This window comes from Mangifera indica, chromosome 10 (assembly GCF_011075055.1).
Source record: "Mangifera indica cultivar Alphonso chromosome 10, CATAS_Mindica_2.1, whole genome shotgun sequence".
NCBI classification, from domain to species: domain Eukaryota; kingdom Viridiplantae; phylum Streptophyta; class Magnoliopsida; order Sapindales; family Anacardiaceae; genus Mangifera; species Mangifera indica.
The window spans coordinates 5,368,147-5,383,129 of record NC_058146.1 but is presented as its reverse complement, the minus strand read 5'-3'; the positions used below and the strand labels follow the sequence as shown (position 1 = coordinate 5,383,129).

At 33.6% G+C, this 14,983-nt stretch overlaps 3 protein-coding genes across 3 annotated transcripts; all 3 read left to right on the top strand.

The window, feature by feature from the left end:
- The first annotated feature begins 3,493 nt into the window (after positions 1-3,493).
- Positions 3,494-4,409, top strand: LOC123226661 (PRA1 family protein B1-like). The gene has a single exon (XM_044651165.1). It carries the CDS (start codon positions 3,577-3,579, stop codon positions 4,210-4,212), a length of 636 nt encoding a protein of 211 aa, XP_044507100.1. The 5' UTR covers positions 3,494-3,576; the 3' UTR covers positions 4,213-4,409.
- Positions 4,410-4,548: 139 nt separating this feature from the next.
- On the top strand, positions 4,549-6,160 carry LOC123226660 (probable leucine-rich repeat receptor-like protein kinase IMK3). The gene has a single exon (XM_044651164.1). The coding sequence runs from the start codon at positions 5,375-5,377 to the stop codon at positions 6,050-6,052; it is 678 nt and encodes a 225-aa protein (XP_044507099.1). The 5' UTR covers positions 4,549-5,374; the 3' UTR covers positions 6,053-6,160.
- A 5,535-nt stretch (positions 6,161-11,695) lies between these two features.
- On the top strand, positions 11,696-14,354 carry LOC123227135 (laccase-12-like). The gene is made up of 6 exons (XM_044651821.1): positions 11,696-11,929; positions 12,024-12,175; positions 12,265-12,509; positions 12,599-12,727; positions 12,884-13,840; positions 13,922-14,354. The coding sequence occupies exons 1-6, from the start codon at positions 11,819-11,821 to the stop codon at positions 14,050-14,052; spliced, it is 1,725 nt and encodes a 574-aa protein (XP_044507756.1). The 5' UTR covers positions 11,696-11,818; the 3' UTR covers positions 14,053-14,354.
- Positions 14,355-14,983: the final 629 nt, after the last annotated feature.

The window sequence follows — 14,983 nt, the reverse complement described above, 5'->3', positions numbered from 1 at the left end:
TCCTCCCCATCCTTTACCTGTGGGGGAAAATCCTCTCCTCATCCCCTATCCAAGGGGAAGCCCGGCTCCATCTCCATCCCCACCAATAAAAATTTCCCTCTTTACACTTTCTAAACGTAACGTAAATATATTAAATAATAAAATTAACTAAAATTAAAACCAATATATTTCAAACATCACAAATAACATATGTTAATCCCTTTAATATACACAACAAAAATATAAATAAATTTGAAAAACATAAATAATCTAAAACTATAAAGATGTGTCAATATTTTAAGTAAATATATTAATATAAGGGGTGAGGACGGGGCGGAGGCGAGGACACATATATCGCTGTCCCTGATTGCGAGAATATTTTTCGTCTTCATCCCCTTCCCTATTTCTATTAGAGAATCTCCTCCCTGTTAGAGTCGAAGAGGTTTAAGGACCCTAAATTTTGGTTGGAATTGTCATCTTTACTCATATATTAATTTTGAACATATATAATATCAAATTAAGTTTATTTTAATATCAAACGATTTCAGAGTATAAATTTAATGATAAATTATATAAAATTATTTCGAATAATTTTTTAAAGAGTTAACCAGTCCAATCGGTCCAAGCACCGGTTGAACCAGATCGCCCCCTCTATCGAGTCAATGTTCAATCTAATTTTGAAAACATTGGTAGAGAGTTCACCATTAAACAATTGAAGACGTAATAAGTTTTATTTTTATAAGCCTTAGTTTCAAAAGTTGCTACTCTAGATGCCATAGAAGAACTCTCACTTTCTTTTGGAACTTTATTCTTTGGATTCTTTTATGATTAGAATAATACTCAAGTGCCTATTAGTTAAATGCATGAAAGGTTAGCTTTTAGTTTTGCATACACTTTTTTTTTTTTTCAAAATGTAACAAATTCAAAGTATTAACTTGTATTTGAAGAAATGAATTTGTTGATACGATTTCTCTTCAACAACTATACTATAAAATTTAGAGTCTCCGACAATATAAATTAGAATAGTAACAATCAAAATTTAAAAAAACTCTCAAAAGATAGTTTGAGTGATAAAAAAGTGGACTTCCGATAATATATCAAAATAAAAATTTTCACTTATTTAGTTTAATGGTTATGAAGTCAATCCTTGACTCAAGATTAAAAAAAAAGATCTATTTGTAAAATATGTATTTTCTTTCTTCTCTAATAAAGCTTCATATTTGTAGATTGATTAAAGAGAAGTTATATTCAAATATGAGTCATATACAATGCCCTATAAGCATTTATGTGGAGTGTATTGTTAAACAAGGTACTATAGTGGGATCAATAAGAGAATTGATTGAGTAAACATGCCAACTACCATAATCAACAATAAAATTATATATATATATATATATATATATATATATATATATATATTATAATTTTAATATATAAATGATGTATCATCATTTAATTAAATAATTTTAAATTAAAAATAAAGTATCATCTAATTATATAATAATATATTATATTATATATATATATTCAAAGTATCGAAATTATTAGTCTGCAATTTTCTTAGAGATTCAAAGTTCTAACACGATTACTAGGAGTGTAAGTCTCTAAGAGAATATTAATTAGAATAATAAAAGGAGTTTAAAAGTTGAACCTTATCTGTTTGACTCTTTAATATTCAATTTGGCATATTATTTGTGTGGTGTTTCAACCTAAATGGAAAAATAGGGTATAATTAGGGCTGGATTCGAGTCAAATCGAGCTTGAGCTCAACTCAACTTAACAATAATATAGCTCGAGTTCTAGCTCAGGCTCGTTGAGCTCGAACTCGGCTTGAGTTCGGCTTGACTCGCTTCGAATTCAAATATTCGTTATTAAAATGACATCATTTTCATACATATTAGTCAAAACGATATCGTTTTGTATACAAAATTTTAATTTATAAACTTTGACAATTAAATTCGAGCTCAAAAATATTGGCTCAAGCTTGCTTAGGGCCAACTCGTTTTGAGCTCATTCGAGCCGAACTCAAACTTGAGCTTAAACAAGCTCAGCTCGAATCCACGCCTAGGTATAATAGCTATTTATACAAAAAGATATTAGGTTTTGTTTGGCCTGCCCAAAACAAAGAGCATCCAATTAGAGGACTACACAATCTGGTTTAAGAATAAATTTAAAGCGCCTTCAAAGTTCAACATTCTCAATCACCCTCCTTGTCAGGGAACTTTTTATTTATTTATTTACATTTAAATAATCCTTAATTATGGTTGCATGTTTTTCAAAATTCATTCAATTAAAGCTTTTTATCTAATATTCCGTATTTGCTTACTTCCCATTTTTCACGTTTTTGAAAATAATAAAATTATATACATAATTTTTATATATAAATAATAATATATTATCATATAATTAATTATCAATAATCTAGTTTTAGTAATGAAATACCCTAATTGACATGCTATAACTATTAAAAAATATGGGAACACCTTTTATTTAAATTTAGTATATTTGCTCCTAAATGTATTCTCATAATTAATTTATATTAATTTTTGAAATAATAATAACAAAAAATAAAATAAAAAATAAAAAAATTATCCATGACAATTGTTGCCAACAAAGTAGTCAAATGTGATTTTAATCGAATCACATTTGGGGGATGTTTGATTTGAGTAATATTTTATTACCAAAATAGAAAGATTACTTTGAAGATAGATTATTTAAAAGAGTACTGGGTATAAATGATTACTATATTTGATAAAATTTGATAAGTATAAATAATTATTGTGTTTGGTTAAATGTAATAAAAGATTACTAGTAAATTATTTTACTTAAATGTTATTGAATATAATTATTTTAAATAATTTTTATATTATTTGTCATATTAATTAAAAATAAATTTATTTTTATCTCAAAAAATTAATAAATACTAATATAATTATAATAAAATAAATATTACCTTGATAATCTTTAAATACCTAAGGTAAATGTGGTAATCAGATTACCACTTTATTACTTGTCACGTCAGCATTGATAATAGAAGATTACTGTAATCTTTTATTACTGACAAACCAAACAAGGGAATAAAAGATAGATTATCAAGATAATCTTTAAAAACCATAACCAAACGGCCCCTTGAAATAATATAGTATAACCAATTCAGGCTCAATATAGTGCAATTTCGATATCAACCTTAAATACTGTGTTATAATTAAATTGCCCTAGAAATGAAAATTTTGATGGGAATTGTATTGTTTTAGGATAATGTTATTTTATTTTTTCAAATTAAAATAAAAATTTAAGTTTAAATTAATGAAAAAAAACATTTATTTATATTTAAAGAATATAAATGATGTTATTATGGAAACTAATAAAAATACTAGAGATCTGCAAGAGATGTTACTATATATATTATAAGAAAATCGTGACCGCACAATTTGACGGTGATTTAAAAACTTCAAACAAGATCAAGATTCATGATGACACCATGAATTGTATCACACACAAAAACACCTCTCCTGTATATAAGGACCACCGACACGCCGACCATTTTTGTCTCGAACCCCAATCTTTTGCTACACCTCCCGCTTTTATGCGCCAGAAATGGCCGCCCCACCCACGCTCCCAGTCTCCAACTCTCAAGCCAACGCAACCTCCCAACCGCCGATCGCCACGCCAGCCTTTCGTGCCTTCGTCTCACGGCTGTCCTCCTCCATCCGTCACGGTTTCTCCCAACGCCGACCATGGTCCGAACTTGTAGACAGATCGGCTATGGCCAGGCCCGATTCCCTCTCGGAAGCCTACTCTCGTATACGGAGAAATCTCTCCTACTTCAAAGTCAACTACGTGACCCTACTCGCGCTTGTGCTCGCTTTCTCTCTCTTATCAAATCCCTTTTCTCTCCTCGTCCTTCTTAGCCTTTTGGGAGCATGGATGTTCCTCTACATTTTCAGACCGTCGGATCAACCTTTGGCCATCTTCGGTCGTACGTTCTCTGACCGCGAGACGCTCGGGGCGTTGGTTGTGTTGACGATTGTCGTCGTGTTTTTGACGTCTGTTGGATCTTTGTTGATATCTGCGTTTATGATCGGAGCTGCGATTGTGTGCGCCCACGGTGCTTTTAGGGTGCCTGAGGATCTGTTCCTCGACGACCAAGAACCTGTTAACTCCGGATTCCTATCCTTCCTCGGCGGCGCTGCCGCCTCCGCGGCCGCCCCTGCCGTCGCCGGACGCGTCTGAAACTGCTCTGGCGGATCGAGACTTCAACGTGTATGATTAATCCATGATTTTTTTTAGGCGAGAAATTGGAGTAGGGTTTTTGTAACATTTGGATGTTTTTGGTTTGATTTGTATGGATTTAGTTTTGATATTGAAATACAAGATGCTAATGCTAAGGTAAATGATTCAAATGAAGTCAATCTGAGTCGTTCAATTTATGGGCCTACTTTGAATCTACTGTAGGACATTACTCGGTTTGTTTCTCTTTTGTTAACTGTAAGTTATAGTTTCGCATTTACTTATATTTTTATGGGTGATTTAGTTTTAAGACTGGAGTAATGTGAGTACTTAAGTTGTGTTTTTACATTTTTATGATTGGATTGAGACTTCAGGCGGAATAGGGCTTAGATTTGCATGCTGTGCTGGTTTCTATTTGGTTGGAGTAGAAATGATTGTGTGGAACTCTGATGAAAATGATTGTTTTGTATTGCTATTTGTGCATGAATGGTTTGTTTGTATTGCCACAATGTTTTACATGATTGGGACTGATTTATAAGCAATTGATTTCACATTCAGGAGTTACAATTTACTTTTTTTAATAGAATTGATTTTATCTATTGAAATGTGTATTGCAATGAGTTACCATGTTTACATTTTTAAGTAAAAGTTATTTAAAGGGTACCATATTGATGCTACTAAGCTGGAAAAGGGAAGCTCATTGGACTGGATTTGTATTTATAGGTGGCTGTTTAGGTTATTGATTGTGAGACCTGACAACATGTAGAGAAATGCTTCATATGGACTACTAGATTGTGGAATCAATTTAGTTAACCTATGAGCATTGCATTACTTGCAGTCAGGGAGGCTATCATGATCTTAATTTTTCTTTCGATGATCTGATTGAGCTGGGTATATTCAATGGTTTGTCAAATGTTATAGATCTGGAGGTTCAATGGTTTGTGAAAATGAGGTGTGTTTGTCTGAAGAATGCGTTCTCTTTGAGTTAATCTTTGGGTTACATGGGTCTGCCAATGTTTGAAATGCCGATGTGAGGTAACTTGTTATCAGCAGTTGTATGACTCTTGAGATGGTAAGATCATCTGTAGGCCTATAGTTGATGGGCTACATGTAAAAAATTTTACGAACCTCTAATGTTGTACTATTAATTGTAAGAATTGATGACATGGGGGAGGGTGTAACCGACAAGGTTTGGGAAGTTACCAAAATTTACTGCCACAGTACAACATCACGAGGCCTTGTACTATTAATTTTAAGAATTGATTGGCCCTCAAGGATGAAAATCATTCGGGGTACAGCAAGAGGCCTACAGTACCTTCACAATCAGGAGAACATTATACATGGGAACCTTACATCAAGCAATGTCCTACTTGATGAATATACAAATGCTAAAATTGCAGATTGTGGCCTCTCCAGGTCAATGATTGCTGCTGCTAATGTAAATGTGATTGCAACTGCAGGTACGTTTGCCTACAGAGCACCTGAGCTTGCAAAGCTCAAGAAAGCTAACACAAAAACTGATGTATACAGCCTTGGAGTTATCATGCTGGAACTCCTAACAGGGAAGTCTCCAGGTGACAAGATGAATGATGTGGACTTGCCTCAATGGGTTGCCTCTATCATTAAGGTGGAGTGGACTAATGAAGTTTCTGATTTAGAATTGATGGGGGATGCATCAATAATTGGGGATGAGTTACTCAACACACTGAAATTGGCTTTGCATTGTGTTGATCCTTCACCCTCAGTGCGCCCAGAGGTTCAACAAGTTCTGCAGCAACTGGAATTGACTTGCTGGAAAAAAGATTTAAGTTCCAGGTTCTGCTACAAGTATAATCTTTACTAGTTTATCTTTCACAATTGCTCTGATAATTCATTGTCAAGCTTCAAAACTTGTAATGAAACACATTGAAACTAAATGAAAGATCTTCTAGAGGAGCACAAGTTACTTTCATTCACCTATGTAGAAGAAAATGGTAAATACAAAGTTCTCCAATATTCAGAATGATTTTGCCATTTCCAACTCATCAGCTGAAACTGATTAGAACTTCTAGATAAAAAAGAGGCTTTCACTTGGCCTCTATCTTTCAACAGTTGCCAGCCATTTAACTGATTTCACGGGAAGACCTTCTGCTTCCTCAGGATTCATCCTAAGGCTTAAATTCAAACTGAAGTAAACTTAATAATCTGACAACTACTTCTAGCTTCATTCAAATTGCTGTGAACCAACATCAATTTTCTGACTAAAATGCTTATGGATTATTGGACAAACAGTCTAGAACATACAGAGGTGCGATTACCACTTGCTGCACTAATTGTTCAATAATTCATGTTCAAAAGTATGCTCTATGTTTTTCTCTTTAGTTGTAGCATCCTCGATTTTAAATAGATATTGTCTGGTTTGGATTTCATGCAAAAGTTTTTCCTCGCCTATTTTGAAACTGGGTCCAAGAGCAAGCTGATGTACTTGTTGGAATTATCGCTGATGAAGGTAGTTCGCATAAATACCTTTTGGGTGAAGATCACTCTTAAGTTCAAGAAGCAACTCATCCAAACTTGGCCTAAAAACTGACCACATTTGTTTTGTTGGATAGGTGATATGAATTATTTATACCGAAAATCAACATGATTTTTCAAGTGCATCGGTGACATATCAAAAACTCTTTATTTATCTGGTAAAATAGTTGTGAGACCGATTATTAAACTTAGGATTTAACTTTTTGGTTTTATTTGTTTAGTTCTGGAGAGACAATCTCATTCAAACAAGGTTTATTTGCTACAAGAAAAGATCAAAATAATGGTTTGTACATTAATTATATAGTTATCAATATATGAGTATCTCATAATACCATTTGAAAATCCGTCTATGCCATTTATTAATGATGGAAACGAATAATTTCTTATTTTATTGGTTGATGATCGTTATCATATCTTGAAAGTGTAACTGATTAGGAAATTATTATTCAAATTTTAGTTTTAAATGTAATCAATAAAAATGTCAATTTGTAAATGTAATCTCTCGTCCTTTAAATAAATAGAAAGAATTTTTAAGATATAAGAGAGTGAGAGAGAAAAGCAAAGAGATATAACAATAATATATCTTATACTTAAGAGTAGATAAACATCATCCTAAGCCAAACGAGGAGGTTCTCATCAAAATCCAACAACTTTATTTCAAACTTTTGTCTAAAATTCAATCCTCCTTAGGGTACTTTTATTGTAATATTTATACTTACTTTGTCAGAGCATACTCTATCAAAGTATACTCTTAGAATTATTAATGTCATAATTATAAACATAAACTCTCGAACAATAAATTAAACTACGTTAAAAACTCATTTTGTGTTTCGTATTTATTTTATTTCATTGTAGGAAATATCATAATTAATTATTTGATTTTCAACGTTGCTATCACAATCCATCTGATATAATAGTAGAAATTTGAGTATTTCATTTATTGAAGGGAACTCTTATCATTACATATGGTTGTTGGTCGTGTTGGGCCGAATTCAGTGCAGTCCATCATCATGCCTAGTGGGCATGCAATGCTTTCTGGGCCATATTAGCCCAAGACATGACCAGGCATGAGGCCTCCTAGAGTGTGCCTCCGTATGCCTTTAATGGCCAGCCTACATGCTTTGGCAGGCTAGCCCACCATATTATATGTATATTTTTATTTTTTTAACTGTTTTTGCTGGTTTAGGGTTTTCCGACATAGCTCACACAACTTACGGGCTAAGCATAACTTGCAAAATTGCTGATCACACCCTCGCGGACTGTGCTATTTTCCAGCAGGCTGAGCTATGTCGCAAGCAAGCCTAACCCCTTTGGACATGCCTACTTATCACCAACTATCATGTCATTTTCTCTGAATTCTTCACATTTAACGTCACTTTCAAAAGTTGCTGGGGGGTCATTTTACTGTCTTGCTAGACGCTCTGAATGTAACATCTCAATGAAGCTCTTTTATGGGTAGTTGCAATCTCTTTCTCAAAAAGTCATCCAATATTTCAAAGTAAAATTTCCTTTGTAAAGCAACAGAACAACTCTGCCATGTTTGCCTGAAAACAAAAGCGGCTTTTGTTATTTGACAATAAATTGATGCAACAACTTTGAATCCAGCCTTAGCAATGATGCTAGTAAGACTAGAAAGAAAGAAAACAGGACCAAAATATTGACAGTAACATTTGACAGAACACAATAATTAATTGATTTTTTTTTAACGAAAAAACCTTATTTAAGTTAGACTCTCCCTTCAAAACAAATTCAACTAAACTAAACAGGTAAAATCTGGATCCAGTAATTGATTCTATAACCGTTATACTAAGTAAATTAAGAATTTAATCTTAAAATATTTTCAGATATCATTTAAACCATTACTCTCTTATATTCGGAATCTTATCCATTACTACCATTTAAACTATTCCATAAAAGGGATATTAATTGAAGTTTATATTAAGCCACGTTTACGTTTAAGGCACTTTGAAATGATGGAATTTGCCCTGATTGAACAACCCAATTAACACCCACTCAGGACTACCAATTATGAATATGATAAATCAAGAAAACTACAAGACAAATCACCATACAACTTCTTCAAAGTCAATAACAAACAACCCAACTTTATTTTTTCCATTCTTGTTAGCCTGTCTAGTCCTAACTTTATCTCTCAATGATCTTTTGCTTTCTCTTTTTTATGTATTTGTTTCTGATTTTCATGTTGATTTATTTACATGCTTGTTTTCCAAGAGATTCCTAACGGTTGTCACCGAGGGTTTGTTTGTGAACTTATTTGCAGCCAATGAAGCCATTGAATTTTTTCAACAAATTGACAACCCTTTTCGTTGAATCATCATCTTTCCTTTTGCTTCAAGAAATTTATATTTCCTCAAATAATTTCATGCAAATCCATCATCTTGCAGCTAGCCATGCACTTATTGTCAAAACCCTGCTATTCATAACCCTATTCTGCATAAGCTTCAATTATTTCATTTTGATTTTCTCTATTTTCTTCTTGTTGAAGTTTCTGTCCTCATCAATTCTCATAGACCCATTTGAAAAAAAGTAGCTTTTAGCTTTTGTTTTCTATTGGTTTCTAATTTTCTTCCACCTAATAATTAAAGTTTCTTATATATTTCTGCATGCAAAATAATCAATTATTACAAATATATATATATATATATATATATATATATATATATATATATATATATATATATATATATATATATATATATATATATATATATATATATGTGTGTGTGTGTGTGTGTGTGTGTGTGTGTATAATTAGTATTACGAAGTATTTATAATGTGATAAAACATTATTTGGGTATCTAATTATATATTCAAAATTGAATGTATATAATTTTATTGATTCATTAATAATCGAATACACATATGTTTATTATTAAACAATTTTCATGTTCCTAACCTAACATCCACATAGCTAATTTCCAAATAAAGCTCCAACACAAACTAACTTCTTGTTAAGAGTTTTGCCCCTGCACTCATCAAATCGCATTAATAGGAACAATATTATATTAAATTTGCCACCAAATTAAACATGATCTTTGCTGTCTGTCTTTTTCTTTCTTCCTTACGAGATGGGTTTGGTCCACATTTAACCGAAACTACATACTTCACTGTCTTCTTATCTTGCCTATTTGTCTTTCTTCTGTCCTAGTGATTTCTAAATGTTTTCTTTTATTTTCCTTATACTATCAAAGTCAAATTTTTTTTTAGCAATGTTATGCACACTTAGTTTTCAGTATCTAATTAGATACCCAGATGATATTTTATCATGCGATTAAATATTATTTTATCTTTAATTCAAAATTATAAATTATATGGTGATACAACATTTAAATACCTAATTAAAGACTCAAAACTGGGTACATATAGTTTTATTAAAAGTCTCTTAAGTTCAAATTCTCTCTTGATTTCTTGGTTGCATTAAGTCTATCTCCCAAATTATAGGTTTGTTTGTCACTAATAAATATATTTGTATGAGGTTTTGGTAAGCCCTTTTCTAAACTGGCATAAATACTTATTGTTCATATAGATAAATCGTATAGGTGAGATGAAATTTATGTACATAAATATAAGGAGTCCATTTAAATGAAACAACCAACCATAATTAATTAAGATTCTAATATGAATTACTTTTCCCTTAACCATACTTAGAATCACTTTTATTTCCCCACCATTCTAACCTCAAAGACAATGATATCTTTTACTTCAAAACGGTGGCGTTTAATATACCCAAAAGGTCATTTTCTCAATCCAGTACATTGTTCATTATGGAGCTAAAGTTCCCTTCAAAAGGTATCCCAAACAATATGTCAACCCATTTCTCCTGTCACAAATTGAAATCCTTAAAAGAAAAAAAGTAACTTTAAATAATGAACTATAAAACATTATTGATACATGAATTATTTTCAGGTACATCCTAATATTATACTGTAAACGTAGGAAGCACAAAAACGCAACCCGTAGTGCAATTCTAAAACATTTCTATTTCAGAAATATCCCTGAAATGATACGAAACGTTTCAGAAATGTTTCAAAAATATAAAAAAGAAATTCGAAACGTGTTTCAGGAAAAGAAATGTGGTTCTTTTTCTTATTTTTTAATTGATTAAAAATCAATTTTATGTTTCACTATTTTTCACAATTTCTAACTCTAACTCTGATTTCATCTTCTCTCCTCTCAAATATATGAAGCTTCTCTCATTTTCAACATATTAAAACTCATCTCTTTTTCAACGTGTTAAAACTCATCTCCTCACAATCTCTAATTTCATCAGATTTAATATACACTATCTATTTGATTGTCGATTGATAGACTAAGTTAGTAGAGTGTATATCTTATTATTACTAAAAGGTTATATTTTTTAAATAAAAATTTGGTATTTATAAAAAAAAAAAAAAAGCCTTATATTTTTTATATTTATACATTTTTATATTTTTTATTTCTTATATTTTTAGAAAATACGTTTCAATGTTTCTTGTCTCTGCATTTCTATTTTGTGCTACATAGTTGTAAGCTATAACTTGAAGCCTGTAAATGACTACGACATGAGTATATATGTGTTAGGAATCAATGGCATTAGAATTTAATAAGATGATTTGTTGGGATTTACTTTGAATTTTATAGGCTTGGCTTAAGGGCAAGTCTTTAATTTATTTTCCTGGAAAAGGTGACTTTTGACTAGTATTTTTGGCTTTCTCTTGATCTTGGACTATCATAATGTCTTCATACATATAAACTAAGCATTAGACTAGTAATTAATTTCCAGTTTGTACCCAAAAAAAAAATTAAGAACCATCAAGTTCTGTTGAAACTTAAGCAGTGAGATGAGAAAGACATCTGAATGAAGCATTGAAGAAATAATTCACTTTAGAATGCCAGTGGGTGCAACAACTCCTTTAGGGTTGAACTAAGTTTTGCCCTGGTTTCTGACCATTTTGCTTAATCAAAACCTAATCTGCCAACCTCAAACAACTCTCTCCTCCTTTAATCTTCCTATATAAACACCCCTTCTTCTTCCTCACTTCCTCAGTTTTCACTTAAGCAAAGGCCTTCCCTGTTACCTCATTGGACATTACACATGGGGTCCTTCAACAACTCTCATTGCTGTATCTTCTTCTTCTTTTCATTTGGCCTTCTGCTTCTGCTTGCTTCCTTTGCTAATGCCAAAGTTCACTACCATGATTTTGTTGTATGTTTCACTAGTTTCTCTCAAACTTTTCTTCTTTATTTCTGTTTAATTATCCTGCTGGTTACTAAAGTTGTACATTTTGACATTGAAACAGATTCAAGCAACACCAGTGAAGAGGCTGTGCAATACTCATAGTACTATTACTGTTAATGGCATGTACCCTGGCCCAACCTTGGAGGTGAACGATGGTGACACTCTTGTTGTCAAAGTTACCAACAAAGCCATATATAATGCCACCATTCACTGGTAAATTACTTTTGCACATCTTGTTAGCTTCTTTTCTTGCACATAAACTTCGTACACATAAATCAGTAACTCTTCCCCGGTATCTTCAGGCATGGAATTCGGCAAATCAGAACCGCTTGGGCAGACGGCCCAGAGATGGTGACTCAGTGTCCAATTAGACCTGGAATGAGTTACACTTACAGATTCACCATCCAGGGTCAAGTAGGCACATTGTGGTGGCATGCTCATAGCTCTTGGCTTAGAGCCACAGTTTATGGAGCTCTAATTATTCATCCTAAAGAAGGTTCTTCCTATCCATTCCCCAAGCCAACTCGCGAAACTGCAATTCTTCTCGGTAATGAATTAACATTCATCTCTTCATTTGATGAATTTCATTACTTCTGTCAACAATTACTGATGATTATGTGCCTGGTTGATGAATAGGGGAATGGTGGAATGCCAATCCTATGGATGTTGTGAGACAGGCTACTTTAACTGGAGCAACTCCGAACATATCCGATGCTTACACCATTAATGGCCAACCTGGAGATCTCTACAGCTGCTCCAGCCAAGGTCAGTTAATTTGCATGCTTAATTTCTTCAGAATTTTGATTGCTTGTTGGTCAAGCCATCTCATGCCCCCTCTAAAATTTAACTCATTCTGTTGTGATAAGGACAATTTTGTTTTATATTTATTTACCAAACTGGGTTGTGCTGACTGTTGAGCAGATACTGTGGTTGTTCCAATTGACTCTGGTGAGACCAATCTCTTAAGAGTCATCAATTCTGCCTTAAACCAGCAACTTTTCTTCGCAATTGCCAACCACCAGTTCACAGTTGTTGGAGCTGATGCCTCTTACATCAAACCCTTCACCACTTCAGTGATTGTCCTGGGACCTGGCCAAACGACAGACGTTCTAATCCAAGGCAATCAGCCTCCATCGCGATACTATATGGCTGCACGCGCCTACGCCAGCGCCCAGAATGCCCCATTCGACAACACCACAACAACAGCTATTCTTGAATACAAATCCGCCACTTGTCCCAAAAAGTGTCTCTCTGTCACACCAGTTATGCCAACTTTACCAGCTTTTAATGACACGAATACTGTCACTGGATTCACCACCAAGTTTAGAAGTCCCCAGAAAGTTGAAGTCCCAACTGAGATTGATGAAAGCCTCTTCTTCACAGTTGGTCTTGGACTCAACAAATGTCCTCCAAATTTCAAGTCCAATCAATGCCAAGGACCCAATGGTACTCGTTTCACTGCCAGTATGAACAATGCATCCTTTGTCCTACCAGCAAACTTCTCTCTCTTGCAAGCACATCACCAGAGAATTCCAGGGGTTTTCACCACCGATTTTCCAGCAAACCCTCCGTTGAAATTTGATTTCACTGGAAACGTAAGCCGATCAATCTGGCAACCGGTTTCAGGGACTAAAGTGTACAAGTTGAAGTATGGCTCAAGAGTGCAGATTGTGCTACAAGGCACAAGAATCTTCACAGCAGAAAACCACCCAATTCACCTCCATGGATATGATTTCTACATCATCGCCGAGGGTTTTGGAAACTTCAATCCCAGTACTGATACTTCTAAATTCAACCTAGTTGATCCACCTCTCAGGAACACAGTTGGTTTGCCTGTGGGAGGATGGGCAGTCATCAGATTTGTTGCAGACAATCCAGGTACATAAATTTACAATCAACTCCATATCATTCTTCTTTCAATCCATTTTCAAAGCTTAAACCAGACTTTTCATTTTTCAGGAGTGTGGCTAATGCACTGTCACTTGGATGTTCATATTACATGGGGTCTGGCCGTGGCCTTGTTGGTAGAAAATGGAGTAGGAGAACTGCAGGCACTGGAAGCACCACCTCCGGATTTGCCTCCATGTTAAAAAGACGATCAGCAAGTCAATTACTATAATTCATAATTATATTGAAATTCATAAGCCCATTTACAAGAAGGGTAGTCTTATTTTGTTTCAGTGTTGTTTTCTTTCCCTGCATTTGGGGAAATAGTTATTGCTTTTGTATTTTTTGCATGTTCTTTTTGATAGATGAAGTGGGTCTAGAGAAGATGCCGCCATCGTTGCAACAGTGAGCACATCATTCAATTCAGTTAAATACCAGCCACGTTTCTTCGTTTTACAGATGTATGTTTTTCCTACAGTGAAAGATAAAATTTCAGTTTTTTGAATAGTGTTATTGTGCCGTCAATACAAAATTCCAGATTCTGCTAATGTATTTGTTATTTTGAAATCCTCATGGGCCTTAGTTTCATCGGATTAGATAATTTTATAATAACATTATATAGGGTAAGCAAATTACCCATTTGAAACCAGAATTGAAACCGTAGGGCATCTGATGTTTAGTTTCAATTTTGATCCAAAACCAAAGAAAATAAAGTAGGTTTTAGGTATTAAATCAAAGGAACCTACAAATTTCGAGACTCGTTCCAGTTCTTTACTATCAAAATCGAAACTGATCCAGAACCAACCCAATTAATGAAGGGACCAGAATCTACCCAGTTATTTTAAAAAGAGAAAAAAAACTCCCTTAACTTAATTCCTTTTGCTTCCCCAGCCGTCGCTTCCTTTCTTGAGATTTTTTATTCCTTTCCCATCCGATTGCTACACAGCCACTTGCTTTCATCAAAATTGTTTCTGTCGGTATGTGATTGTCTCTTTTGTTTCTGTTTGTTTCTGGGTATTGTTTTGTTTTTTACTTGTGTTGTAAAGCTGTTGGCTTAAGTTGTTTCTTGTTGTTGAAAACTGCTACCTTCCTCCTAGTTCCAGCCACTTGTTTTCCTTGATAGATACATATATA